Genomic DNA, 27,953 nt, shown 5'->3' with positions numbered 1-27,953 from the left:
TACCTCTAACACAACTTTGCAGCCCACATGAGCCTGATGGGACACAAATGCTTCCCACCCTGCAGTTGGCATCCTGTAAACTCCTGGCCTCCAAGCACGGAGGAGGGCCTGAGCCAGCCCAAGAACTCTCACCAACCTGAGCCATCTGGTTTTTATCACCCCAGTTCCAAATTCCTTTCAGGAAGGAAGGCTGAAGGCACCTCCTGCGCAGAGCTGTAATTATCATTTTGTTCTAAGTCTTACACTGCTTTGACAGCCGGCCTAAAAAAAAAGTGGGATTCTAACAAAACTATCAGGGAAAGGAGAGGAGTGAGGAGATAAACAAATGGAAATGCAGCTACTGGGACAAATCAGGCAGGATTCAAGGGAGGGGTGAATTCTCATCCAGAAACTGCTTCACCATTAGCATCTTAAAACTGTTTTTTCTCTGCAGCAATGGAGTTTTGCAGCCTCTTGTCTGCAGGGAGGAAGGTGTTGTTTGGGAAGAGGGATAGAAACTGCTTCAGATCTCATCTGAAAACTGTCACCTCTAGTTCCTGAAGGGGCACTATAGGAATTAAACAAAGCCCATCCCAGCTGCTGGACAACATAACTCTGACCCAGGGCCCTTCCCAGATCCATGGATGGCTTCCTTGGTGACGTGCATGGCACACTGCTCTCCTAATGGGATCAATCCATTTCTCCTCCTTGGAGGCTGTGTTCATTGAGGAAATGACTGCCAAGACAGCAAACCCAGCCTGGGCTGCTCCAGCCTGGCAGGATCAGCAGCACAGGGCCAGAGGAACCACCAGCAACCAGCTGATTTTGCCAGAGGCACTGGGGCTTGAGGGATCCAAACTCCACACCAGAGACCTCAGGAGAAGGGAATATCCAGGACAAATGAGATCAGAGTGATGGCTGCTGAAAGGAGAATTTTAAAGGGAAAAAAAAGCCTGGAAGTCTATGGCAACTGGTGTTTTTATTTTGCTGTATTTCAGCTCTGCCTCACTCTTCCCTCCTGTCCTACTTACCAGGAGAGTAAAAATAGGTTTTTATTAGCAGCAGAAACCTGAATCACTGTACTCCAGTCATTATGCTTCCATCCTCTGGGAGGTGATTTCAAACACTTGCATATGCATATATGGTAATGAGGATAGAGAGTGAAAAGAGAAATCCATTGAAGTTCTAAGAAAAATCAAAGACCTCTTGGAAGGAGCCTTGAGCAATTCTGTATGGAGTAGTGGAGTATTTGCTGGCAAGGATTTTCCAGCAGGGACAGACATTTTGCTTTCTGTGCTGGTGCTGGAGGTTGTCACTGAAGATTTGCTCCTCAGCTGAGGACCACTGACTTTTGGAACTGGAAACCAGTTCCAGAACTGGCCTGAGCCAGAGAGCAGCAGCTCCTGGTCAGTGATGGCCATGAGATAAAGCCTCTCCTCAACCCTGCCCTCACCACAACCCCACACATGGGCTGGCTCAGAGCACTGCTGATGAGTGTTCCACCAGTTATTCCCAGTTTCAGGGATGTTTTCTGAGCCAACTGCACTGGCACACTCACAGTTACCTGGTGCTTGTGGCAGCTGCTTTAACCTTGAGGGCAAAGAAAAAAATTTTGCATCTCAGAATTGCCCCTTGTGCAGAACATCCCTCTGCAAGAAGCAGATTCCTCTCTGCTCTATGCTTCAAAGGGCTGGGAGTGGCTTAAAATGCTTCAGAGTGAAGGCAGCAGTAGTAAGGGATTATTTCTTCCTATTCCACAAGCTCATTGAGGAGCCTGCAAAGCTCAGAAGCCCCAGGCAGCAGCAGCACAAGTGTTAATTGTGATCCTGCTAGGCAGAAGTGGCCAGACAGCTGCTATCAAGCACAGGGAGATAAGACACCAGGGGTCAAGGACTGAAGGAAAAAAAGGAATCTGGGTTGCCCAGTGCTTAATGAGCCTGTTTGGTTTGCAGCTCCCAAGCTCAGATCTCCCATCACAAGTCCTCCCTCTGCTCTTTTCAAGTCCTGGTATAAGCAAGGTTAAAATAAGAATCTTGTAAGCACAGCTGCAGCTTTCCAACACTCCCAGCTATTCACTTCCCATTTGGGTCACAAACATTGCACTTGGCTTGGTTTGCACAGGGATGGCTTTCTCTGAGAGCAGATGCCAAGCTGCAGATCCCTGCCCTGCCAGCCAGGGTCAGGATGAGCAATTCTCCACCTCCTGTGATGCCATGTAAGGGCCTCGAGCTCCCTGGAAGGTCACTGTCACCACAAGCAGCAATGAACAGGGCTCCAGTTTAGCTCAGCTCCCTCACAGGCAATTGTGGAAGGCACACAATGTCCCAGGGAGAGGCAACACACACACACAGCAGTGTTCCTGCAATCACATTTCCTCACACAAATTCCCTGCCCTACAATCCCCATCCCAGCAGCACCAAAATTTTTTATATATATATATATATCTATATATCTATATATCTATATATATCTATATATATATATATATATCTTGCTGGATCAAGAGATGTCCAAGCTCTTCAATCAGGTTCAGGACAAACAAAAGTATGAAAACAGCAGCTCCTCCCAGCTGAGAGCAGCACCAAAGGTAACAGAGATCTGGATTAAGAGATGTCCAAGCTCTTCAATCAGGTTCAGAGCAAACAAAAGTATGAAAACAGCAGCTCCTCCAGGCTGGGGGTAGCACCAAAGGTAGCAGACAATGGCTCAGACTCCTGCAAGAAGTTCTGGAGATTCAGTCCTTTAACACAAAATGTTACAAAACTGATTTGCAGAAGGTGGGTAAAAGAAGGAAACATCCCTTCCATGCAAATTGAGCCAGGTGCCTCAGGAAGGAAGAGGAATGCTTCTTTGTGTCCTGGCACTACAGAGAAGGGATGGGGAAAGCCCACAAGTGCACAGGCAGCAGCAGAGGCTCAGAGAAGCCTCTCTCCCTCCCTCCCTCAAACACAGCCCAGCAGCACAGTCAGCCCCTGCAAAGGAGCCCTCAGCAGCACCACAGGGATTTCCAAGGGGTTTGGCACCCAGGTTTGAACAGCACAGCATCCCAGAGCCCACAGCAGCCCCAGGAGGAGAGCCCAGCCTGCAGTGAGGTTAATTTGCACCTCCACTAACCAAAAAGTGGAAGTGCCTCCCCTCTCGTGCTATGAACTCCTGCAATGGGATCTGCGCCTGAACAAATTAAGTGTGACACTTTGTAGAGAGGGAAGGGAAGATGGTTGCCTTGGAAACAAGGGACAGAGGTAGAATTCTGCATCCACTTCATCACTTGAAGTGCTGCAGCAGGTCAGTGAGTTAGTAACAAAATGCAGTGTGTGAGCAGGAAATCCTTCAGCAAAAGCACAGGGCAGAGGGGAGGTGGTGGATAATCCACAGGGAGGAGGTTGGAACTCCTGAGATCTTGGCAGTTTTTCCTCCCTGCCCTACAATCCCCATCCCAGGAGCACCAAATATTCACAGAGCTGAGCTATGAGCACTGGTTTTCCACTGAACATCATTCCACTCAGATCCTTCCAGAGAAAGCAGGTTTTCAGGCTCTTCCACTGCTGCTTCAGGGGTTGGTTTCTGGCAGTTCCTAAATTCTGAGATGACAGGCTGGGAGAAGTTGAACTCATTTCCATTTCCAGCTCCAGGTCTGCTCTGCATGGACTGGGCTGAACAGAGCAGCATTTTGCTTTGTCCCACTCCAGTAAAAGTGCAGAGACAGGAGTTTGATGCAGTTCAGCTGCAGGAGTGAGGAGGGAGGAAAGCAGCTGGCAGGGATGAAACTCAGCAGACTCTTCCTCCAGCATTCCTCTGCTGCTGCAGGGGCAAAAGCATTTGGAATAGCTGACAGGAATGATGGGAGGAATGGCTGGATTACCATTGCTGGGCTGCCTGGATTCCTTCCCTGCCTCCTGCAGCTCTGCTCCCTATGGAACAGCACCCTGTGCTCCCTTGGTGCTTTCTCAGTGCCTCTGATTTTATCCCTGATCCCACTGCAAGGGCCTTCACACTTGATGGAAGTGGGGAAGGATGGATGCTGGGACACTCACACAAGCTCTGTGATGCTTCCCTTGGGACCACTGTCCCTTCCCACCATCCTGACACCATCCTGAGTGCAAAACCCCTGCCTGGGGCCCAGGGGCTGCTCCTGCTGCTTTCAGAGCACTTTGATGATCCTCTCTGTCCATATGAGTGAGTCCCCAGGAACAGCAGCTCAAAGACATAAAAGGAGACTTCCAGCAGCATAGAAAGGCACGGGGTGATTCTGGTTTGAGATGGGATCCAGCCCAGCAGGGCAGCCTGGGGAAGTTGCTTGATGTTTTTCTGGTTTAGTTCCTGTCCTTAGCACATGTTTTTGCAGGGTGGAGTGTAGAGAAACCCACAATCATTAATGATTTACTCACCCCAATAGATGAAATCTAAGGGTTCTAGAAATCAAATGTCTCCTTACTAAAGTGCTTTCCCAATCCCTGAATGGCTGCCTGCTGTCCTGACTGCTGTGTTCCATTTACAAAAAAAAAAAAAAAAACAGGGTCAGGTTAAGCATCAGGGCTAAGCTTCTATTTAAAGAAAAGGCAGGAGAACCAAGCTCTGGATTCTTTAGCACAAAAAGAAGCTAGACAGACACATCCAGGGCCCAGGCCACAAGCTCTGCTGTGCTTGATGTAATTACTAGATGCCACAGCAGGAGGAAGGAGGCAATTACCAATAGGGGAGAAAAGCCTGTTAAAAAGCACTGGCTAAGCTCACACAAAACTACTAAGAGCCTAAGCCTTAGAAATGCTCCTGGTTTGCAGGTAGAGCCTTTCCTCAGCCCCTCTTGGTGCTGTGGGATGAAAAACCTCAGCACAGCAGCTGAGGAGCTCGGTGGCTGCCCTGTGCTCCAGTTTCTTCAGCTTTCTAACTACAGGCAGCATCTCTGGAGACCCCTCTGTGCTTCCAGCTGGGCAACACTGACACAAAAAAATCACTGCCGTGTGGGAGGAGGGCAAAATGGAGAATCTGGAATTGGGGAAGCAGCTCAATCACCTGGCAGTGACCCATGAGGGCCCAGGGCAGCTCCTGAGCTCAGGGGTGGCCACTGCAGCCACAGGAAGGGAAGTGCTTTTAGTGCTTTTCTCAACACCTACTGATGACTCCACAGATTAATTCCTGCTTCTTTGCAGTGCTTCCTGATAAAGCATGGCAAGCTGGTGCCCTCTGGTCATGGCCACTGGTGCTGGGAGGGAAAGGCAGCTTTGAATGGGAGATGCCTGTGCCCAGAGCCCCTGAAACAACCCAGGCATGGGGCTTGGCTACTACAAAAGAGTCCTTACAATTAATTAATCACCTGGGAAGCTCCATAAGCCTGCCCCCCCCCAGCTCTGCTTGCACCCTCATCCCTAAAATCCCTGTTGGAGCTGGTGCCATTCACTCCCTGCAGAATCCCAGTGCATTTCAGGCCTGGCTGTGCCTCCTTGGGCACCATCACCTGACAGCACATTGCTTTTCCAAAAACACAAGAGGAAAGCAGCGCTGTTCCTGCAGCATGGAGTGGGCTCAGCACCATCCTGGATCACATCCTTGCTTTTACAGCTCCCAAAAGGATCAGGGAAGGCTCAGGGGCCAAGCAGCTGCAGTCCAGAGGCAGCTCTGCCTGTCCTCAGAAGCACTTCCCATTCCAAGAGCAGATAAGCTAATGCAGCCTCCGCATTGAAGCAGCCTCATGATGCTTTTTGTTCTTGTACTTTTATCCGCCCAGGAAATCTCTGCTCAGAGCCTGCATGTTCAAACAGATCCTTAAAAAAAACCCCTCAGTGATAACGGGGCATTTCCCCCCCTGACTATGGCACGGAAAATGGGGGAGGATATGGGGGAGGGAGGACTGTGATATTAAAGAGAAAGAAAAAAAAAATATTTCCTATTGTCCTGGAACGCTTTTCCACATGCTGACTCCATATGGAGCAAATACCAGGGGATATTTCTGTCCCCAGACTGGCCAGAACTAACACACATTACTGAACAGTCCTACTATAATAACACAGCCTTCAGGACCTCCTGTTCTGCTCCATTAGGACTTGCTGGCCCTCTGGAAAAAATTATCCAGAACCCTTAATTATCCAGAAGCAGGCATGCCACAAACAGACTTCCAACATATTCCTTATTTACTGCTTAGCAATTCCAGTGCTCCACCGGATGCTCTAATGGGAGGAAAAAAGCCAAGTGGAGCTTGCCAGAGCCCCAGCAGAGCTGGAGGAAGGAGATGTAGTGACTTGCATGTGTCTGCTGTCAAAAGGAAAACAGAAAGTGAGAGCAGGAGCACAGGTAGAGGAGGAGCAGGAAGAGAACACTCACTTGTGCTGCCTTATCTGCTGTATTGAGAACCTCTTGGCTGGGTCGTATTCAAGCATTCCTGAAAAGAAGAAAACAAGTCCAGGTGTGATCACAGGCACTCTCAGCTCACAAAGCTCTGCTCTTCCCTCCCTGACAGCCATGCTGTGCCCAGTCCTGGCAGGATTTGCTCCACCAGCCACAGGAAACTCAGCATAAAATGCCAATCCCATTGCTGACCTGTTCCAGTCTGTCCCACCTGCAGGTACAGCCCATCCCTCCCTCCCTCCCAGTGCAGGGACTGAGGCTTGTCCAGCCCTCAATCACAGCTCCAATCAAGATTTTTGCATTTCAGAGAGAATTCCATTGAACCTCCTCCATGGAAGAGCCAAACCCCCAGGCACAGCATATGTCCACAGTGTCCCAGATCCTCTGGTCTAGTGAAATTCTATTCTGAGATACAGCAGGGGAGAACAAACAACAACAAAAAAATCATCCTGATGCCCATCCCTGTGCCCTGGCCAGGAATTGGATTTCTGAGATCATCTGCTGATCATCATCACTAGACCAATTCCTCTGGTCTAGTGGAATTCTATTCTGAGGTGCACCAGGGGAGAACCAACAAAAAAAAAAAAAAAAAATCCTGATGCCCATCCCTGTGCCCTAACCAGGAATTGGATTTCTGAGATCATCTGCTGAGGTAGCTGGGGTGGGTGGTGAGCAGAGCAGGGACAGGAAAAGCAGCTCATGCCTATTCTCTCTGGGAGAAAGGGAGGTGGATTCCTTAAACAGCCTCCTGGGATGCCCACTCTGCTCCACTGCCTTTCAAAAGCTTCACAACTCAACAGAAGGGAAGGAGAAAATTTTGTCATATTCTTCAGAAATGAGCCCATGGAACCCTGAGAGTTTCATCCAGCAGCATCCAAGATATTCTCCAGTGAAGGTTCCAGGAATATATTCACCTCCTGAACATTAACAAAGCCTCATGGCTGAACACTACAAGGAGTTTTGCTTTTACTGGGTGATCTGTTGCTCCTGAAGCACTGTGAAATCCTGAATAGGTTGCATGAAGAATGAGGGTTTGGAGATGGGTTGGAACAGGAGGAACCCATCACCAGCAACCAGAAAAGTTTGGGAAGCAGCACTCACTGTCAAACAGGAATTCAGAAAGTCAGGACAGGAGCAAAGAGTGCAGAGTGCTGGGGAGAGCCAGGACAAGAACACACTGAGAACACAAAGGTGGGGGATAACTGGGTGGACATTTGGGAAGTGAGGGCTGGAAAGACACATCCTAGTAAAAATAAAAAGCTGCAAGGGCCCTGGAGGTGAGAACCTACAATTCAAAGGTCATGGAAGAGATAAATCACCACAGCACATGTGATATCATAAACTGCTCCAGAACATCTTCCCTGTCAGTCTGCTCACCTCACATCAGATCAGGGCTTGGGCAAAGAGGGGGGATAGGACAGTACAGTGGGGAAAGACTGAGGTTACTTCACCTCCAGAACCCAAAATACACTTTGCCCTGGCAATTTGGGAAGGTTTATCCATGCTAGTGACAGCATTAAGAGCTTTAAGGCAGATGGGATCACTGCTGATCCACATGACATCACATGAAGGAAGTTAAAGCAATCCAGGAAGAGCTCTCCAGGTCACAGGGCAGAGCCCAATTTCTCACATTTTTGGGTTATTTGGACTGGGTTTTGAGAGTCTTTGAGGATGGAAATTCTACAACACCCCCGTCCTCCCCACAAGTGCAACCTGTTCCAGCAAAGGAGTTTTCTCACGTTCAGATGGAATTTCTCCTCACATTACAGAAAAAGAAAGAAGTTCAGAGGAAAAAAAACCCATCCCACACCTAATTAAAGAACCTATTAATAAGATGATCAGACAGTTTCACAGCTGAGCTTCCCAAATGAGTTGGCTTTTTTTTTTTTTTTCTTTTTAAGAAATAGGGCTGCAAAGAGCTCTCACATGAAGATTAGGGGACAAATATTGGTTAGGTTCTCTTATTCATGTTATAAGAAACAGGAAGTCAGAACACCACCCACTCCCCCCACTGATTTATTTAAAAACCACACTTCAAGGTGTTTTTGAAATTGAAGGCATTTACCAGATGAAACTGGTACAAGCAGGAGAAGAAGCTGAAGGTAAATGATTAAAAGTGCAGAAGTCACAAACAACCACAGCACAGGGAGCTGTTGCTCTGAAGCCATTAAAAAGGCAGAAAGCAAATAATCGAGCGAAAAGAATTTTTACTTCAATGAAAAATGACCACATTTGGGGCAACATCTGAAAGAAAAGTGTCCTCACTGAAAATGTACATTCATACATTCAGCTCTGAGTCACTTGTGGCAGCTCTGTGGCTCAAGTCCTGCACTGAGAGGCTTCAGCAAGACAAAACATCATGTTCTATTCACCAGGCAAGTCATCCTGGAGCGCCCGCCCGCAGCCGCCGCCGCTCGCGGCCATTTAGGGTAAAGACTTCCCTGGAGTTTATCTGCGAGCAGGGATGGGACAGCTCGTGCCAGGGAATGCTTCAGGAGGCCCAACTCTGAGCTCTGCTCCCCAGAATTCCCAGAGGATTTGCTGTGTGCACACAGGGGTGGCACAGAATCACTGAGTTCAACTTGGGGCTGATCGCTAATTTGTCACCCTGAGGGTCGTGGCCAGGTGTTCTTTGGAGACCTTCAGGGATGGGGGATCCAAACCTCACTGGGTGCCTGACAACCCTTTCCATGAGGAAATTATTCCTAAAAATATGAAATCCCCTCATTGAGAATTATCAGGTATTAAACTGATAAGAACAGACAACACAGCTGTGCCCAGACAGAGGTATCACGTCCTCTGCAGCACATCAACAGTTTCAAAATCCTTGCAAATCACAAGTGACAACTCAGAAATTGGAGATCATGGATCTGCCCTGAGCTCCTCACAACCCCCAGCCCAACCCAGAAATTGGAGATCATGGATCTGCCCTGAGCTCCTCACAACCCCCAGCTCAACCCAGAAATTGGAGATCATGGATCTGCCCTGAGCTCCTCACAACCCCCAGCCCAACCCAGAAATTGGAGATCATGGATTTGCCCTGAGCTCCTCACAACCCCCAGCCCAACCCAGAAATTGGAGATCATGGATTTGCCCTGAGCTCCTCACAACCCCCAGCCCAACCCAGAAATTGGAGATCATGGATTTGCCCTGAGCTCCTCACAACCCCCTCCTCACACTCAGTGATCCTGGACAGGCACAGCTCCAGGGCAGAATTCCTGGAGCTCAGAACACAGGGCAGTCTCAGGTGTGGGACTGGAGAAGCAGGAAGAAATCCAACAGCAAAATTAACAGGCTCAACCTGGATTCCATTTCAGTCTCCAACTTGGATCAATATTTAACAAGCACTGTAAAAGCAGCGTGAGGCCAATCTGTAAATGAGGCAGGACCTTCTCCCTCTCCCTGCACTCAGCTGGCTGCTCTGGTCACAAACTCCCTCTGCAGGCAAATCTTGAGCCTGTGATCTAGGCCAGGCCTCTGGAAGGGCACACACAGCCCTGGGGATCCCTGCCACAGCAGAATTAAAGCATCCCACTGTCACCAGGATGCATCCTCTCACTGTCCCAACAAGGGAAGGTCGTGCAAGTGACAAAACAAACTGCTGAGGATCCAGCCACCATGTGCCAGGTCTCAGGGCCTGGAAATCAATCCAGATGCTGATTAATGCAGAGCTGCAGCCTCAGAGCTTCCTCTTCCAGTAAAAGTCTATCAGCCCAGGAGGAGGAAAGCTGACCTTGTGCATTTTTCTGGTCCAGAAGCAAAGTGCACAGGAGTTGATAAGCCACGGGCAGATGCTGCCAGAAGAACCTTAAGACTATTTATAAACCCTTCTGCCCTGACACATCTCTCCTGACTGCACACACAAAACAGCACCAGCCCTTCTTTCCATCCCTGAAGAGTACAAATAAAGCTTCATCCCTGATTAGGGAGACAAAATGAGGAGCAGCATCCCAACTAATCTGGAGGATATACTGTCATGCGAGTCTCTTTACAAGCTAAATACCACTGAAGCTTTAAGTCCTCTAAACTCTGCTGTTCTGCAAAAAGGGAACAAAGATAAGAACAAGCTCAAGGGGAAGAAAAAGTAAAGACACACTACAAAAGTAGTCAACAGAAGAACAAAAAAACCTTACAAAGTGTGTTTGTGTTTGCTTCATAGCCTGGCTGTGGTGCCTGTGGTCAGCACAGCCCTGGCAGACAGAGGAAATGAGCACTTTGCTGCACTGAATTCTGCCTCACTCAAACCCAGACCAGGCACTGTGAGGGCTTTTAGAGCCTTTCAAATCAACACAAAGATGAGACAAAAGCACCAGAGCGACAGAGCTGAGCTGGGGGGTGTCTGTGCTGCTCACACAAACACAGCCACCCACAGTATGTGATCCACAGGCAATGGATTCAGCTCCAGCCTGCTGCAGGAGGAGCAGGCACCCACCAGGAAATGCAGATGTTCTGGAGGAAAAGCAGGAACTAAATAAAGCATCCAGGTTTGTCACCATAGCTACGTGGTGCCACGGCTGCACAGCTCAGCCCTGGGCTTCAGCAGATGCTGGGGAGCTGCTCAGGCCTCCAGAGCAGGCAGAGCTGGGGCAATCCCACCCCAAAATTAATCCCTCTCGAGGCCACCTGGCATGTTGATTGCTGGAAAGTGTGTCTCACACCAAGCAAGGGGAATATCAGAAGGTTATGCCAGCTTTTGCAATGTACACAGCAAAATGAGGGGTAGAAGACTGTTCTCAGGTGGGAGAGAGGACAGGAAAAGGGATCCTTAGGGCTTCCCACTGCCCTGAAAGAAAGGGGTCTGGTCACCTCCTCCCAGGCAAGCTCCTCTCCTTGCCAAACCCACTCAGCTCCCACCTCTGTGGAGCACAAGCACAGAAAGGATGCAGATAAACAAACTGACAGCAGTGAGGATGCAGGAGGAGACTCAGGCTGTAAGAGATGGACAAAGATTCAAGGCTCTGCCATGTAAAATCAGGCAGAGGGAAGAGTAGGTAATTCTGGCTCCAGCTCTCACGCAGGGGTGGGAAGAGAACTAGGAGGGGAGTTATTGTGCTAATGAAGCACAAGATTTTTAGCTGTCAATATCCTCAGCAGAGGAAAAGAGAAAACTGCCACACTCCTTTTCCCTGGGGGAAGCACTAAGTGCAGCTGAGAGGCTGATCACAAACCTCCAAGGAGTTCTGCTGGATGCTTTAGCAGAGCTGCTGCCGGACCAACAGGAGTGCAGGGTTTGCTGCATTTGGGCAATTCCCAGCTCATTAAAAGGCCACGTTTGGAGTCAGCAGTGACGAGCCAAATGCCACACGGAGCTCAGGCCACTGTTCCCCGGGGCTGGCAGGTACAATGTGAGGCACATCAGGCCGTGAGCAGCCTCTGTGTCAGGCTCAGGCAGATCCCGGCTGTGCCGAGCGCCATTGGAAGCGCTGCCTTATGTAACGCCTTCGGAGAGCTGCTAAAGCTGGCTAATGCTTTTGGAAACACATGGAAATAACTGATTTCATCATTGGCACGGGGCCAGGGAAGCTAAAATAACCTCTGAGGGGGGCTGCGGGGGTCTGGCAGCTCCTCGGTGCCGAGGGGCCGGGGGAGCCCCGGTGGCGGCAGCGGAAGAGCTCGGACTGACAGCACCACCTGCCGCCAGCACGGCCGGCACCGAGCCAGGAGCTGGGGCCGTGCAACGAGCCCGGGGCTCTGCACCGAGCCAGGAGCTGGGGCCGTGCAACGAGCCCGGGGCTCTGCACCAAGCCGGGAGCTGGGGCCATGCAATGGTCCTGGGGCTCTGCACCGAGCCTGGGGACTGGCACTGAGCCGAGGGACATGAACCCAGCCAGGAGCTGGGGCCATGCAAAGGGCCAGGGGCTCTGCACCGAGCCTGGGGCACTGCACCCAGCCAGGAGCTGGGGCCTGAACCGAGCCCGGGGACCTGAACCGAGCCGGGAGCTGGGGACCTGCATCGAGCCTGGGGCTCTGAACAGAGCCTGGGGATCTGCACCCAGCCAGGAGCTGGGGCCATGCAACGAGCCCGGGGCTCTGCACCGAGCCGGGAGCTGGGGCCGTGCAACGAGCCCGGGGCTCTGCACCGAGCACGGGGACCTGAACCGAGCCGGGAGCTGGGGCCGTGCAATGGTCCCGGGGCTCTGCACCGAGCCTGGGGACCGGCACTGAGCCCAGGGACATGAACCCAGCCAGGAGCTGGGGCCATGCAACGAGCCCAGGGCTCTGCACCGAGCCTGGGGACCGGCACCGAGCCCAGGGACATGAACCCAGCCAGGAGCTGGGGCCGTGCAACGAGCCCAGGGCTCTGCACCGAGCACGGGGACCTGAACCGAGCCTGGGCACCAGCACCGAGCCAGGAGCTGGGGCCATGCAATGGGCCAGAGGCTCTGCACCAAGGCTGGGGCCTGAACCGAGCCTGGGGACCTGAATCGAGCCCAGAGACCTGCACCGAGCCTGGGGATCTGAACCGAGCCAGGAGCTGGGGCCGTGCAACAGGCCCAGGGCTCTGCACCGAGCCTGGGGACCTGCACTGAGCCAGGAGCTGGGGCCCTGAACCGAGCCAGGGGACAGGCACCAAGCCTGGGGCACTGCACCGAGCCCGGGGCTGGGGCCATGCAACAGGCCAGAGGCTCTGCACCAAGGCTGGGGCCTGAACCAAGCCCAGAGACCTGCACCGAGCCAGGAGCTGGGGCCTGAACTGAGCCAGGGGACCTGCACCCAGCCAGGGGAGCTGGTGTCCTGCACCAAGCCAGGGAACCTGCACCCTGCCCGGGAACCTGAACTGAGCCAGAAGCTGGGGCCCTGCACCGAGTCCAGGGCCCTGCACCAAGCCTGAGGATGTGCACTGAGCTCGGGGTCCTGAACCGAGCCAGGACATGTGCACTGAGCCCAGGGCCCTGCACCCAGCCCTGGGCTCTGCACCGAGCCTGGGGACCTGAACTGAGCCAGGAGCTGGGGACCTGCACCCAGCCCCGGGGGATCTGCAAACATCCTGAATCTAAGGGCTGATTGCTCACAAAGAGCTGAGGAGAAAGGAGAGGATGAGCCTGTGCTGAGGGCTGGGGAGCACAGCTGCACCACTCGGCTGTTCTGCTGGAGAGGAGGCACTGGGAATGCTGGTCAGGCTCTCCCACAGGTCGGAGTTGCATCCCAGCTCCTGCCAGAGGCTCACCAGGCTGCACAGCACAACTGCTGCCCTGCCTGACTCAGCTTTCACAGGTAAAGACTCTTCAAGCACTAAACATCAAGCTGCTGCAATAAGTGATGGGAATTAAAAAAAACCCAAAAAACCCCATAACTTTCTCCCCAGAAAGTGCCACTCTCCTGGTTCTTGTGGTCCTATCCCAGCCCTGCTGTGAAACTGGGCACCTGGCACTGCTCCAATATCCTGCAGCTCTGAATTTGGGGGGAAGGAAACAAATGGGACTTGAGACAAGTCCAGATGTGAGGCTGATGAGGAGGGACAGCAGCCCTGAGTACTCAGTGTGTGACATTAGAGAAAGCCTGGACAGAGCATCAGAGTGCTCTCACTGTCCAAACTGCATCAAAGCCATTATGCCATTTTAAATTTAACCTGTTGTGGGCTTTGTCTTTGAATGTAAAAGCTTCTCAGAGCACAGGAAGCAATGCAAAAACCAACTCTATACAGCAGTGGCTGTGAGCTGTGCAGGGCATTGGTGGATCTCAGGAAAACACCAGTGCTGGAGATCTGCCAGAGTCTTGTAAGGCTATAATATAACCTCCATGACTAAAAAGGATCCCATATCCCCACAGGACACTTGGAAGGAAGCTCTGGCACTGTGCAAGCTGAGGAGTTGTTGCCTCTATAAATGTTACCCCTTTTGGAACCAGCTGGGAAGACTCACCTCTCAATAAGTCTGAGAGTGGAGGACCACAATCCTCTGGAATTGTGTAGTCGCCTTTCCCGATGTTTTCAAATAATTTATAGATATTATCCCCTTCAAAAGGGTACAGACCCGTTGTGATGTTGTATCTGTGAAGGCAGAAGGAGAAGCAGGATGAGAAACAGACCACAGGTACTCAGTTCTTACCTGACTCCAAAAGCAGCCAAGGGGAAACCAAAAGAGGAATATTTGGCAGTATGTGCAAAACTTCTTTAAGTTTAGCCTGCCTTCATCACAGTCTGGGACAGCAAAAACTTAAAAATAAATACTGGAGATACTTGTGGCTTCTGTTACTGCCCTGGCTGTGCCTCTGGGAGCTGAGCAACAGCTGCAGAGTCACTCATGGAGAGCAAAGATCCCCTTGTGCAGAATTACAGATACTTTGGGGAGCATCAACCCACCCACAGGAGTGAGCAGCACCCCCCTCACAAGAGCAGTGATGACAGAGCTGGGCCAGGACTGAGCTATCTGAGGGTGTCATTAATTGTGAAGTTCCTGGGCACTCACAGTGTCACCCCTGCAGACCAGATGTCGACTTTAAAGCCTGAAAAGGTGTCAAGGCCATTGGCAATTTCTGGGGGCTGGAATGCTGGCGACCCTTGGCTCGTCCTGCACGTGTCGTCCTCCGCAAACGGATGCAATGCCTGAGGCAGGAGAGACCAAACAGTGTCAGCCTTCCAAGGAAAACAAACTGGGACTCCTGGAAAAGTTCCACCTGGGAAACAAGAGGGGAAAACTCCTCTACTGAACATCTACAGATGATAAGGTCATGCCACCACAGCAGCCACACGCCACAGTGACAAGTCTTGCACCTCTCCTACCTAAGAGAGATTCCATATAAAAAGAAGGATAAGGTTATGCAGCTTATCCCCATTTCCCCCCACTTTTGGGCTCATCCAAGATTGACATCTTCCTTCTCTCTGTGTTTTCCTGAGCAGAGTTTTCATGCTGTTACCAAAAGAAGTGCTTTTACCAATTGCAATAAATATTCAGAGTCACTCAGAGCACTCTGCAAGTGCAACAGAACAAAAGCCTAAATGCACAATAAATCAATGACACCACAGAGGTGACCTCAATGTAGAATATCCCATTCTGACTTTGCTGTGCTTCTCACATACCTCTGCTACTCCTAAATCAGATATTTTTAGTGTCCCATTGGTTGTTAGCAGGAGGTTCCCAGGTTTTATATCCTTGTGGACAATCCCTTGGCTGTGCAAGTATTCTAAGCCATCTATAAGCTGACAAAAGTACCTGCAGAGAGAGGGAGAGGGGAAAAATAAATCAAACACTTTTAGCCAGTAGAAAGGAGCTTTTTGCTGTGGTCAGAGACTCTGGGCCATCATCGTAACCCACAAGCAGCCTGGCAGTTGTAGAGGCAAATGTTTCATCTCATAATACCCAGAAATAACATTAATGTGACTGAATTTCACTTAGGCTGTCTGTAATCTCAGAGATCTCTTAAACTAAAATGACAATATGACTATAAAATGATGTAGTTGCCACAGATTTGCTGCTCTGCCCCGATTTGATCCTGACAACATTTTTGTTATCTATTCCCAGAATTCTCATGTTTCCTTCCTTTAGGAGTAAAAAGGGCTCCAGCTTAATCCAGCTAACTACTCCAGCTACCAGATCATGCTGGATATTGCCAATCCCTAATCCATCCCAAGGCCTTTAAAGTCTTTTCTGATGCTGAACTGTGGCTTGACCTCCATTTAGGCAGGAGATTCCCCCTCACACCCCTTGGCAAGGCAAGAGCACAGGGACCAGGGGGGGCTGTTGGGCAGCTCAGGAAGTAAAATAAAAATAACAGAAAAATCAATAGAATGATGGTTTTCTTCCCAGAATCTAAGGGCAATCCCTGCTGGCCACTTCAAGAGCTTTTCACTTCTTTTGCATGGGTGTAAAATACGAAATTATTGCACAAAACCAGGTTTGCTTTCAAACACAGTCTGAGCAGAGTGAACTCGAGAGAACACAGTGGGGAGAGGAACAGAACTTACCCGTGAGCCTGAAACACTGGAAACCTCTTTTCTGGGACACTGTCCAGCATTTCCTGCATCCCACACACACAGTACTCCATCACCATATACGTGAGGGCAGAGTTAAGGAAGCTCCAGGGTTAACACTCAGTGTTAAACATTCCTCAGAGGGAATGGCTGCACTTCCCAAGTGCTGAGGGAATTTTCCTCCAGCTCCCACAGGACAGGGAAGCACCTACAGGAAAATCCTTCTGCCAAATGAGCATTTGAAGCTCTGTGACCAGACCTGGAACAGGATGGGAACTCCATGACCAGACCTGGAACAGGATGGGAACTCCATGACCAGACCTGGAACAGGATGGGAACTCCATGACCAGACCTGGAACAGGATGGGAACTCCACAGAAAATAAGTTGGAGATCTCACAGGTATGACAGAGAACAGGGAAATACCTTAAAATGGGCACAGAAAATTGGGAAATCCCTGGCAGAAGAGTTGCAGCCCATTCCCCCAGTGCCCTGGGTGTTGTGCAGCTCAAAGTAAGCTCCCACCACCTTCCCCAAAGTTGGTTATTCCTCACTCCCCATCCCAAACAACCCAGTTGTGTGCTCTGTGGAACAGCTGCTGCTTACCCCCAGCTCCACAGGAGTATTCCAGTAGCAGGAAAAAGGATCCTTGGAGAGTTGAGAAGCTTTGTGAAACCACATGGATAAAAAACAGTTACAACAGAACGCCAAGAGCTGCTGGCACTTTGCAGCATTTGTTCCCTTGCAGCATATTCCAGTTTTTATCTCTGTAAGCTTTAATGTTGGGGCCAAAAAAATGGGAACCAGACTGCCTGATGTTGGGATTGCCTGATTCCTCCTCTCCCTGGGCTTTTGAAGGCAAAGTTTGGCTTGGAGGGGCCTGGGAGAACAGACCCTGGGACATTGGGGAGTGTCCTGACAGAGCAGAGGCTGCCAGGGCTCCCCTGCAATCCTGAGCATGGTCAGTTATTCCTCCAGGCAGTTGCTTTCTTAACCTAAACCCAAAATAAGTTACTTTTGCCCCAAGAAGCCACCTGAGATAGAAGAGGCAGAAGGGAGACTCCTGCCCTGGGCTGAAGACTCTGCTGCCCTCTGTTCCATCTAGCAGCTCCAAACACTGAAAACTCATTAAATTCCTGCTCCATTCCCCATGAGAGACCCTAAAATACTCTAAATATACAGAATTAACATAACAGAATTTATTTATATAAACATAACAGAATTTATGATGTGTGTGAAGATTCTCAGTAAATCAATAAAAGCAAGAATAGAAGGGAGAGCTCCCAAAATTCATTCCTACCCTGGAAGAAATCTGTGAACTGCTCCTATCAGAGTGATTTGGAATATATAAATTCTCCCACTGTCAGGAGAATAACAGTGGTGGAGGATAATCCAGAGCAGCTCCTGGGGAGCAAAGAGGCTCAAGGACAGCCCTGGCTGGGTGTCACTAACAGCCAGGCTGCTCCTCACCCCTCCCTGGTCACTGATCCCCCTCAGGTTGATCAATCAGATTACAGAACAGACTTCCAGGCTGGAGCAGATCTGTTACAGGTGCCCCAAGCTCTCAGTTCTCCTCCTCAAGGGTTTCTGCTCCCACACTCAGCTCCACACACGGGTAATGGGATCCCTGGGATGCTGCTCATGGAACTGGGTTCATTTTCTGCCTGGATGAGCTCTCCATTCACCACTGGCTCTGCACTCCCACCCACAGCAGGCCAGCAAACAGCCCTTAAATACTAAAAGCCATTGATATTTTTAATCCAGTTGCCACAGCTTTCCCTTTCTCACAAAAAAAAAAAATCACTGAAGGTTTTTATTAGGTGTTCAAATGCTGTTTGAACCTGAAGGGAGCCTACAAGAAAGATGGAGAGGGATTTTTTAGAAGAGGACACAGTGACAGAATATGGGGAAATCGCTTCACACTGACAGAGAGGGGGGTTAGATGGGAGATTAGGAAAAAATCTTCCATGTGAGGATGGTGAGGCCCTGGCACAGGGTGCCCAGAGCAGCTGTGGCTGCCCCTGGAGTCCTGGAAATGTCCAAGGCCAGGCTGGAAGGGGCTTGGTATTGGAATAAGAACAGCTTGGAGCAACCTGGGATAGGAGAAGGTGTCTCTGCCCATGGCAGGGGTGGAATGGGATGAGTTTTAATGTCCTTTTTAACCCAAGCCATTCTGTGACTCTATGACAAACAGCTCAAGCCTGCAGTGCACTTCCACCAGCAACAGAACACTCAGGTGGGGACAGAATCCTCCCTTCCACAACCCCAATTTCCAATCCCACAGTGCTTATTCTGGAAATGAGGATTTTTCTATACACTCAGGTGGGGACAGAATCCTTCCTTTCACAGCCCCAATTTCCAATCCCACAGTGCTTATTCTGGAAATTGGGATTTTTCTATACACTCAGGTGGGGACAGAATCCTTCCTTCCACAACCCCAATTTCCAATCCCACAGTGCTTATTCTGGAAATGAGGATTTTTCTATACACTCAGGTGGGGACAGAATCCTCCCTTCCCCAACCCCAATTTCCAATCCCACAGTCCTTATTCTGGAAATTGGGATTTTTCTATTTAATCACCAATAGGAAAGTTGACATCTCCCCCTAAATTCCAACTCTGCCTCCTGCCAGGAACCAACACAGCCCTGAGCATGACTCAGGGCCCTGCCCCCAGGGCAGCCTCAGGGATACAGTCCCTTTTCTGCTGGATCTGTTCCCAAAATTATTCCCCATGTGGCTGCTCAAGGTCTGCTCTATCACAGCCCAGGCAGTGCCTGTCAGAAGCTGGGGAAGGGCTTGAACAAAATCATGGATGATTTCACTGATTCCAGTGAAAACAAATTCCCCCAGTTACTGCCAGAATTGGCACAGGGAGGAACAAACTTTGTGAGAGTGTAGAAGCAGATAAAGATAAAAATAACAAAGTTAACCTGTCCTTGTGAGGGAAAAACACTGAAAACCAACTCTGGACCAGCACTGCTCAAAGTCCAGCAAGGAGCATCCTTGGAGAGATCCCATTTCCCAGTGATGGTTTTGTGTTGTCATCACCTGGTACCAACACACGATGTCTCTCTCGGGCTCCTTTTCCCCCTGCTGCCTCCTCCCTTCTACCTAATTAACCAGGATCTCTCTATCAATAATTGACTTGCAGTCCCCTCACTCTGTAGAGGCCACAGAACGAGCAGAAGCTGTCACACTCCTTTATCCTAATGATCTGGTGGCAGAGTGTTTGATCTAATTAATGCACACAATTAAATTACTCCTTTTCTGGAGTACTGTAATAAGAAGACAGTAGTTAGAAAACACTGTCAAAAATAAAAGGATCCATTTATAACATATGCTACAAGGGATCAGCAACAGGAGCTTCCACACTGATTTCAGACAAAGTGCTCTCAAAATCCAGCAAAATGAGGATAAAATTGCCTTGATCAGAGTCTGTGTGAATTTGTGTTTGTGTGTAAAGTCTGCCAGGTGGGCAGGATGGTTATCAGCAGCAAAAGCAATTTAGCTGCAAAAATTTAAGCTTAAGAAACATCCAAAAGGGCTTTTCCAAAAGCAGAACTACAGCAGAGAACAGTGGCAGCTCAAACCTGACCAGCAGCCCTGTGTAAAAGGATATATTTTCTGTTTCTCCTCGTTGTACAACACATCCACCAGCTGGATGACGTTTTTGTGCCGTAATCTCCGCAGGAGCTGGATCTCCCTGCAGGAAGAGACAAGAAAAAAGTTACATTTCAAAAGCTTATTCCCAACTCTATTGCTTCCAAAATTTCACCCAAATTTAACTTGACTGAATGGCTCAGAGACCTGAAGTGAATTTTGTGTTTGTGGGGAATAAATAAGGTAAAACAGTGAGAAGCCACCTTCCCTTGGCTTGGGGAACAGCCCCTTGAATGTCACCTTCTGTCAGCTGCTCTGATCTTTGGCTCCAGGGATTTTATACCTGCCCCAAACCACAGTTTAGTCTCTTTTGCATTAAACTCATCCTGCAAAATCCCACTGGGTGCCAGCTGTGGAGAAACAGGCAGAGCAGGACAGTCAGGTCAGGGTGGTTCTGTTGGTGCCTGGCAGTGCACGTCCTGCTTTTCACTTTGTTCTGCTGCTGCTCCATCCTGGGCTGTGCTGAGCTCCCAAATCCTCCTTCCCAGAATGATCTGGTGAGTGCTTTAAGCAGTGTGGTCACACTTCATCAGCTCAGCCTCTGGGAAGCAGCATTACAAGGAATTCTGAGCACAGCTTTGGAAGTGAGAGCCCCTGCCCAAAGGCAGCTCAGAGCCCCTCATGGGCACAATTAGCAGCTCCAGTAATGAGCTAGGGCCAGCACAAAGGCTGAGCAACAACCAGGAGCTGCTCCTTGGAAAGGGCTTCTCCCATGCAGGAGTGCAAGGAGAATCCTTACTGATCTTTTAAGGATGCCTGAGCAGTGTGAATTATTTCATTACCAAAATTAAAGCCAGAGACTCCTTTCTCAGCTCTGGATTTGGAAGAAGTCACCAAGAGCTGAGCAGAGATTCAGGATACCACAGCAAAACTCCCAAGTATTGTGTGGACATGGCAGACAAGTCTAATTATAGGAATGACCAAAGGGCTGAAGTGGATTAAATTAGCACAAGGAGCAGCAGCCAGTGTCAGTGTGGAGCTGAGGAGATCCTGCAGCACGAAGGGAGAGGGTTGAGGGCTCCAACCAGGGCTGCCAGAGCGGAGCAAACACACTCAAACACAACTTTAGGGCCAAAATGTTGGGAACACATTTAAAATCCTGATCCCAACAGCTCATTCCCTGTAATACAGCTTGGAAGCACAAACACTAATTCCTACAAATAAATATCTCATATTTCTGTATTGATTTCCCACCCCCTAGGAGGACTCTGCGAACCAATCCCAAATGCCAGGGCAGTGCCCCCACCCCTGGGGCAGAAGCCAAGCCACCCTTTTCCCAGAGGAAAGATTACTTCTATTTTTAGCCCCTCTTTGGCTCTGGAATGCCTGAGGAGCAGGGACAGCCAGCTCAGTCACCTCCAATCCCATCTCACTCTGCAAACCCCTCGAGTAGGGGAACAGAGGTCTCACCTCCTCAGAACAGGCCTAAATTTGATTTTTTTTTTTCTTCCAAAACTACCAACAAAACCCCACTGCAAGTGTGTGAGCAGACAGATTGCCAGAAACCAAGGCTGCTTCCAAGTACAACCTCCTTGGAAGGAGACAAGGGGGAAAAAAAGACCTAACTCGAGCTCTGTCAGATCCATTAAGCTCATCCTGGTGGATTAAGATTTATCCCCTGCAAGGTACCTGCTCTGGTAAATAACAGGGGGTGCTGCTGCTCAGAACTGTAAATAGCAAAGCTGCCCCCTTGTTTCATGGGCCACAGCATTTTGGAACATGCCAAAGGCAGCCTGGAAAGGCAGATTCTGCTTTCCTGGACATCTCCACTGTGAGATCCAGTGTTCTTCCTTGTTCCCAGCCTAACAAAACACAGCTAAAAGATTCATTGCCTTCCTTTGGTTCACAGGGTTCTTCCCACAACATCCTGAAAGCTTAGGGAGTGCAGCACCTGATCCAGGACTGCTGGAAGTTCCAGAAAGATTTCAGTGTCACTTTTTCTCTTTCCTAGTCCCAAGGGTTCCATCCACATCCTGCTCCTGCAGGGATGTCTGGCATTCCAAATTCTACATCCATCAGAATATGGAATTCTGGGCTTTTCCATGGAGTACAGGTGCCAGCATTTCACCTCCCAACCCAAGCAAACATCCAGCTCAGCAGAGGAAACCCTTGAGCCAAGGGGAACACATCTCTGAGGAGGAGGGATCAGCTCGTTCCCACCTGAGCTCACACCTCCAGGGCTTCCAGCAAATCTGTCCCTGTGTGGAGGTTCCAGCTCTTGGGACTTGCAGACCCCAGGAACTGTCACAGCACAGCCCCATAACCCAGGAAAACCCTCAGAGGGATTCCAAGGAGCACAAATTCCAAGCAGAGCAATTGCTGAGGTGGTAAGTACAGGGCACTTGGGATCCCACAGAGCCCCAAACACTTAATTAACGTGTCAGGCTATTAGCACACAGCGTTATTAAACCTCTGCTGCTGCTGCAGCCACAGGCTGCCAGGTTTTCCTGCCTTTTTTTGGCAATTCCACTAAACTCCTTTATTTTGCAGGGATGAGATTCTGCAGTGTCTGCCTGACTGAGCCACCTCCACCTGCTCTACAGAGAAATGATTGTCCCAATAGATTTAAGGAAATTGTGTCTTACAAGTTTAAGCCCTCAGCATCCCCTCCAGGACTCAGAGAGCCCTTCAGGGCTCGTTTTCCTGGGGCAGAAGTGGAGTGTTTTGGGGTAGAGAAAAATAATTTGATTTTATGTAAGTCCAAAACACATTTTAGCTGTAATTTCTGGGTCTCCAGAACAACAGGGCTGGGGCAGAGATGAGCTTGTGGCCTGGGATATCAGCAAGGAGTGACCCAAGGTTGGCATTAACATCCCATTTCCAGCCCAATATCACCAGCTCAGACCTGTGTGATCCTCCACAGCTCATTAGTGCACTCTCATTACTCCCTGTGTGTTACTGCTTGTGGAATTACCCAAGGGCCACTGTCTAGGAACCGTTTTCCAGGGATTTCCTCGGATGACAATTCCATTCCTGTGCTATCAGCACAGCTCTGAGGAAGGAACCCACCACAGTAACTCAATCACCTCTGCCCAACAGCCCAAAGCTCACGTGCAGCTTTTCCCTGTGGGGTGAGAAACACTGGAAACCACTTCAGTGATCAGATTCCAAGAGAGAAAGCAGAGCCCAACAGTGTGATCCAGTCCACAAATTGATTTCCTGCTGTCCTGTGCACAGGAGCAGTTTTTGGGCATAAACTGCCCAAAACTGCTCCAACACAGCTGCCCAAAATGAGATTCCAGTGCAGTCTGGCCATGTTGACACTAAAATACTGTGTCAGTGTCCTGTCCAGCACTACCTGGAGACCCCACAGCACTTTGTCACTCCCACCCTGTTTGGTCACATATCTCACACTTAAAGCAGACACAGCTTTCACTCCCTCTCACAGCAGTGCTGAAGGGTTCTGATAAGCTCAGAGTGCCAAGGGACCAGGGAACCATAAAATACAACAGTTTGCCTTAAAATTCCCCACTGAAGCAGCAGATAAAGCACATGGATAGGTGGGCAGAGGGAAAAGGATGAGGGAACAGAAATAGGAACTTGAACTAAAGTTAAACCCCCGGGTACAAGGCAAGACCTAAAATCTGCCTTGGTGTTTGGGAGCAGGTGGGGCTGAGCCAGGAAATGTCCACAGAAAGTGCCTTTTAATAACTCCCCTAATGACCCATCTGATACTCACAGCCCCACTCTGGGTGTGAATAAAACTTCCACGGAGTTCACCTCAGGACACAGGAGCATTCCCATGGCTCTGAGAGCAGGGAACTCTCCTGATGTGGGCAAGCTCTTTTTACCTAATTTACATGGAAAGCTTCCCTAAGGAGGAAACCATCTCCAGGTTCCCCAGTGGCAGCTCTGGAAGTGCCCGTGGAGGGACCCAGGGCCGGGGCACTCAGCCTCCACCAGAAAAACAAGAAACATTTTATTACACATTAACCAAGTTTGCTTGATCCTGAACCTGAGCCAGGAAGGGAGAGAGACAGGGAGGTCCCAGCCTTGGGATGTGACTGCTCCACAGCCAAGAAAGGTTGGAAAGCAAAGTGAGAGAGCTCCCTGACAGCAGTGCTGGGACAGGATGTGAAATATCCCACAGCTAAACTGGGAAATCAAACTGAGGGACAGACACAGGGCTCTGCAGGTCAGAGCTCTCCCTCCCAGCCTAGATAAACCCTCCTGGGTTGTTTGGGCTGCAGAGGCTCCTGCAGGGCTGATAAGCAGCTCCTGGCAGGGCTGCTGTGAGGTCCAGGGTAGGGAGAGTTCCCACAGCAGCCCCACGGATCCAGCCCCTCCTGGGGTTCACTTCCATGAGGGCTTTGTACCCTGAGTAACCAGGTGTGGCAGAGGCACAGAGAGCTGCCAACCCTTGGCCCCAATTTACAGCCACAGAAATCAGCTGGGGAGAGCCTTGAGTTAACTCCCAAGGACCTTAGGAATGAAGCCAAGGAAAAAAACCCAAAACTTCCTGTGCCTATGGGGTGCTCCATACATTGGATCCTGTTTCAGCCACCTTCCACAGGGGTGGGAGGAGGAATTGCCACCACAGAGAGCTCCAGGGGACACCTGGGCAGATACAGGAATAACCCTGTGAGGAGACCAGGTGTGTTTGTAAGGTCTCACCTCACCCAGGTGCTGAGATGATACAGAGAAATTGCTTTAAGAAACAATATTTTATCCATTAAATGACACCAAAGTGGTGTATTCCAGCCTGTCCCAGTCCTTGGGAACCTGTGCCCAGCCTCACCCAGAGCACTGGCTGCTGTTCAGAGGGAAGAGATTCCTAAATACCTGTGGATTAGGAAGCACTTCCACAGCAGATCCACGCTGTCAGCTAAAACAACACAGCAGCTCAGCTGCTGAACAAGAACCAAGCTCACCCATCCAGCTCCCAGAGCTCCTTACTCACTTTTTCACGTTGGCCTCCCCGTTGGGGATCCGGCGCAGCTTCTTCTTCTTCAGGATCTTGACGGCTCTCCTGCACAGGGTCTCTGAGTCCAGCATCTCCTTGACTTTGCCGTAGGAGCCCTCTCCCAGCAGGTCTCCCATGAGGTACTTGCCGATGAGCTTGGCCCGCTTGCGCCGGGGCTGGTAAATGACCTCGGTGGAGTCGATGCGGTGGATGAACGTGTCCATGCCCACCGACATCAGCTCGCTCTCTGCAAACATTCCCAGCTGCTGGGGCTCCTGCAGATCCATCCTGGATTAAGTTCCTTAACCTGTTTTTTTTTTTTTTTTTTTCCTTAAGCGCTCAAGGCTTTAATCCTTGTTTTGTTAAGTTTCCAACACTCCCTTTTTACTCCTTCTCGGGAAAAAAATATCCAGAAGATTGTACAAACATGAATAATAATAATAAAAAATAAAACAACCAACAAAAAAAAAAAAGAAGGAAAAAAAAGAAAAGAAAAACCAAACCTAAGAGCTGCTTCCAGGTCAATTGGATGCCAAAAGATCCCGGCCTGGCTCCAGAATGTCTTTGAAAAAGAACATAAATCTGTGACGGGACACACTCAGTTCGGGACTGACGTTGCTTCCAACCCGGTCCCGCTACCGGGGGCTCTTCCCAGTCAACTGGCCTTGGCTGGGCCCAGTTTGATCCTACAGAGTTAGGTCATCTCCGGGCCCGTCAGGCCACCCCGTGGAACCAGAGCAGCTCCCAGTCCCTCTCGTGACTTTCCATGCCTAGGAGCTCACGGTTCCAGCCGGGGTGGGAAGGTGTGTGCTCCCCCCGGAGCACGGGCCGCAGCGCGGGTTCAGCCGTTGGGGAGCTGGAAGCAAGTTTCCTTGAAGGAGTTTTCCCAAACAATTCTTGCGTCTTCGCTTTCGCCTATAAAAGTTTGAGGCCTTCGGTGCCTACCGAGAGCTCCCGGGGGCATCCTTCATCCACCGGGATTGCGCCCGGCACATGATGTGTCGCCACCGCCTCTGCTCCGGGTGTCAGCGGTGCAGGACAACACAACCCCCGTGGATCCCGGGAGGGGTCAGGGAGACCCCCCGTGCTCCAACACCCGGCTCCTCCCGGGGGATCTCCTGCCCGGTGTCCGGTGCCTCACGGAGAGAGGGGAGGGTCAGGGATGCCCACCCGGCCCGGACGGTGCCTCCCGCACCTCCCACAGGTGTCAGCGGGGCTGGCCGCAGGGCACGGCGGGAGAGCAGAGCGGGGTGACAGGGGACAGGACACTTTCAGTGCGACAAAATCAGCGCCGGAGCCGGGACGGGACGGGACGGACTCCCGGGGAGGGTTCGGTGACCTCCAGGCCCTTCCCGGCCCGGGCCGGCTCCTTCCCCGCACGCAGCTCCGGCCGCTGCCGCCGGCCCGAACGGTGAACTGGGGGAGGGGGGGGCGAGCGGCCGAGTCCCCCCTCCCCGTCGCCAGGCGGGGGAGCCGGGCCGGGCCCCGGCGCCGCGCTCCGCCCCGCCGAGCCGCCGCCTCCCGCGTCCCCCCAAGTTCAGGGGCCGCCCCTCGGCCGCTGCCCCCTGGCGCTCTCCCGGCCCCGGTCCCGTTCCTCGTCCCGGTCGCGCCGCCCCGTTACCGCCCGCCCCGCCGCGCGCGCGCCGCCGACGCCGCTGCCGCCATCTTGTCCCCGCCCGCCCCCGCCGTTCCGTCCGCCCCCCCCGCCCCGCTCCGCGCCTCGCGCCGCCCCGGCGCGCGCCCCCATTGGCCACGCCGTCGGCCCCGTCCCCGAGCGCTCGAACGCTGATTGGCCGCGGCTACATCACGTCGGGTTCCGGTTGGTTCGTTACGAACGTCCCTCCCACCCACCCCGGCCGGCGGCGGGGCTATGTGATAGGGTTACTGAGCTGTCCGTCAGCTCTATGGGCGGGGATTGAGGTGCAATTCAGATGTGATAGTTCATAGGCGATGACCGTCGCGACTGAGGGCGGGGCTGGCGGCAGCGACGTGCTACGATTGGCTGTGAGCGCTGTCAATCACCGCTCGGAGGCGGGGCGGCGGGCGGTGAAGGGCGGAGGGCAAAGGGCACGCGGGAGTCATGGAGACGGGACCGGCACGGAACCGGCCCTGCCCTAACGGGGAGCGGCTCTGCCCCACCAGTGACCGGCTCTGCCCCGCCGGGGAGTGGCCCTGCCCCACCAGAGACCGCTCTGCCCCATCGGGGAGCGGCCTTGCCCCGCCGCCCTCACGGTCCGCCCGCCGCGCTTGGGCCGCGCTGCAGCCGCTTCGGGTTTGGGGCGAACCCGCTCCCCCTGTTCCGCTCGGTTCCGGCTGCACCTCGTCCCATCCCACTCAGCCAAGCAACCGCGAGGGCATCCCCAAAATAACGGCGCCCGGTTCCAGCGCCCGGTCAGACCCCGGCACGGCCCGGGGGAACGAACGGGCTCGTCCTCCCTGCTCCGCCTCCCCCTCACGGCCCCGGTCACGGCAGAGCCGCCTCTCCTGCGGGCACCCTCCGGTGGTTCCTAAGGGTTGGGCCGCACAAGCTGCTCTCCCCGTTCAAGGCTCGGTTTCACCGGATACCGGGGATGTCCAGCCCGGGGAGTTGTGGTATGACAGCTCCGGCCGGGAACACCGGGAACCGGTGCCGGTACGTGGGGTTTGTGCAGTGTCAGCTCAGGGGAACCACGGTGCCCCTGCGGCCGCCTCCAGCCCCGCTCGCTGTGCCGCAGGGTCAAACCCTTTGGTGAAAGGGATGGAGCCAGACTCAGCTGGGATTGGAACATGGAGCAGCAGCTCTGAGAGCTGAGCCGTTCATTTGAGGCAGGGCAGGACAAATCCATGAGTTCTCCCTTTCCATGAGAGCTGCTGGCACTGCATGGATTCCAAAGCACAGGTGGGAGAGCCCTGAGCCCATTTTGGGGTGCCTGAGCAGGGTCAGGTCTCCCCCGGGTCCCCAAAAGGTCAGAGCACTGCGATGCTCCAGTTTGTTGGAGGAATTTGGTTTGTTCAAGGAATTTGAGCCTGTGAAGGTTTGGGAGGAGGTTCCAAAGAGGGGATGCAGAGGAGGGGGCTGCTCTGCTGAGCCCTCCAATCCCGCTAGCACTGCCTTTCCCTCCTCCCTCAACAGCTTCTATCACGACAGCACTCAGCCCCGGGTGATTTATTCCAGTCTTGGC

The 27,953-nt window shown here is 51.6% G+C and overlaps 1 protein-coding gene across 1 annotated transcript in view; it reads right to left on the bottom strand.

Annotated features, from left to right (window-relative positions):
- STK11 (serine/threonine kinase 11) overlaps positions 1–26,460 on the bottom strand; it is a 34,068-nt gene extending 7,608 nt beyond the window's left edge. The window contains exons 1-7 of the mRNA XM_064734534.1: positions 24,790–26,460; positions 19,849–19,932; positions 16,226–16,315; positions 15,341–15,473; positions 14,730–14,866; positions 14,184–14,311; positions 6,298–6,355 (exon numbers count right to left, since the gene is read on the bottom strand). Coding sequence (XP_064590604.1) covers positions 6,298–6,355; positions 14,184–14,311; positions 14,730–14,866; positions 15,341–15,473; positions 16,226–16,315; positions 19,849–19,932; positions 24,790–25,079 — 920 coding nt within the window. The 5' untranslated portion in view covers positions 25,080–26,460. The remainder of the gene's footprint in view (positions 1–6,297; positions 6,356–14,183; positions 14,312–14,729; positions 14,867–15,340; positions 15,474–16,225; positions 16,316–19,848; positions 19,933–24,789) is intronic.
- Between the last annotated feature and the right edge of the window lie 1,493 nt (positions 26,461–27,953).

Source organism: Zonotrichia leucophrys, chromosome 28, assembly GCF_028769735.1.
Source record: "Zonotrichia leucophrys gambelii isolate GWCS_2022_RI chromosome 28, RI_Zleu_2.0, whole genome shotgun sequence".
NCBI classification, from domain to species: Eukaryota; Metazoa; Chordata; class Aves; order Passeriformes; family Passerellidae; genus Zonotrichia; species Zonotrichia leucophrys.
Note: the sequence above shows the minus strand (reverse complement) of the source record. Positions and strands in the feature narration are given on the sequence as shown.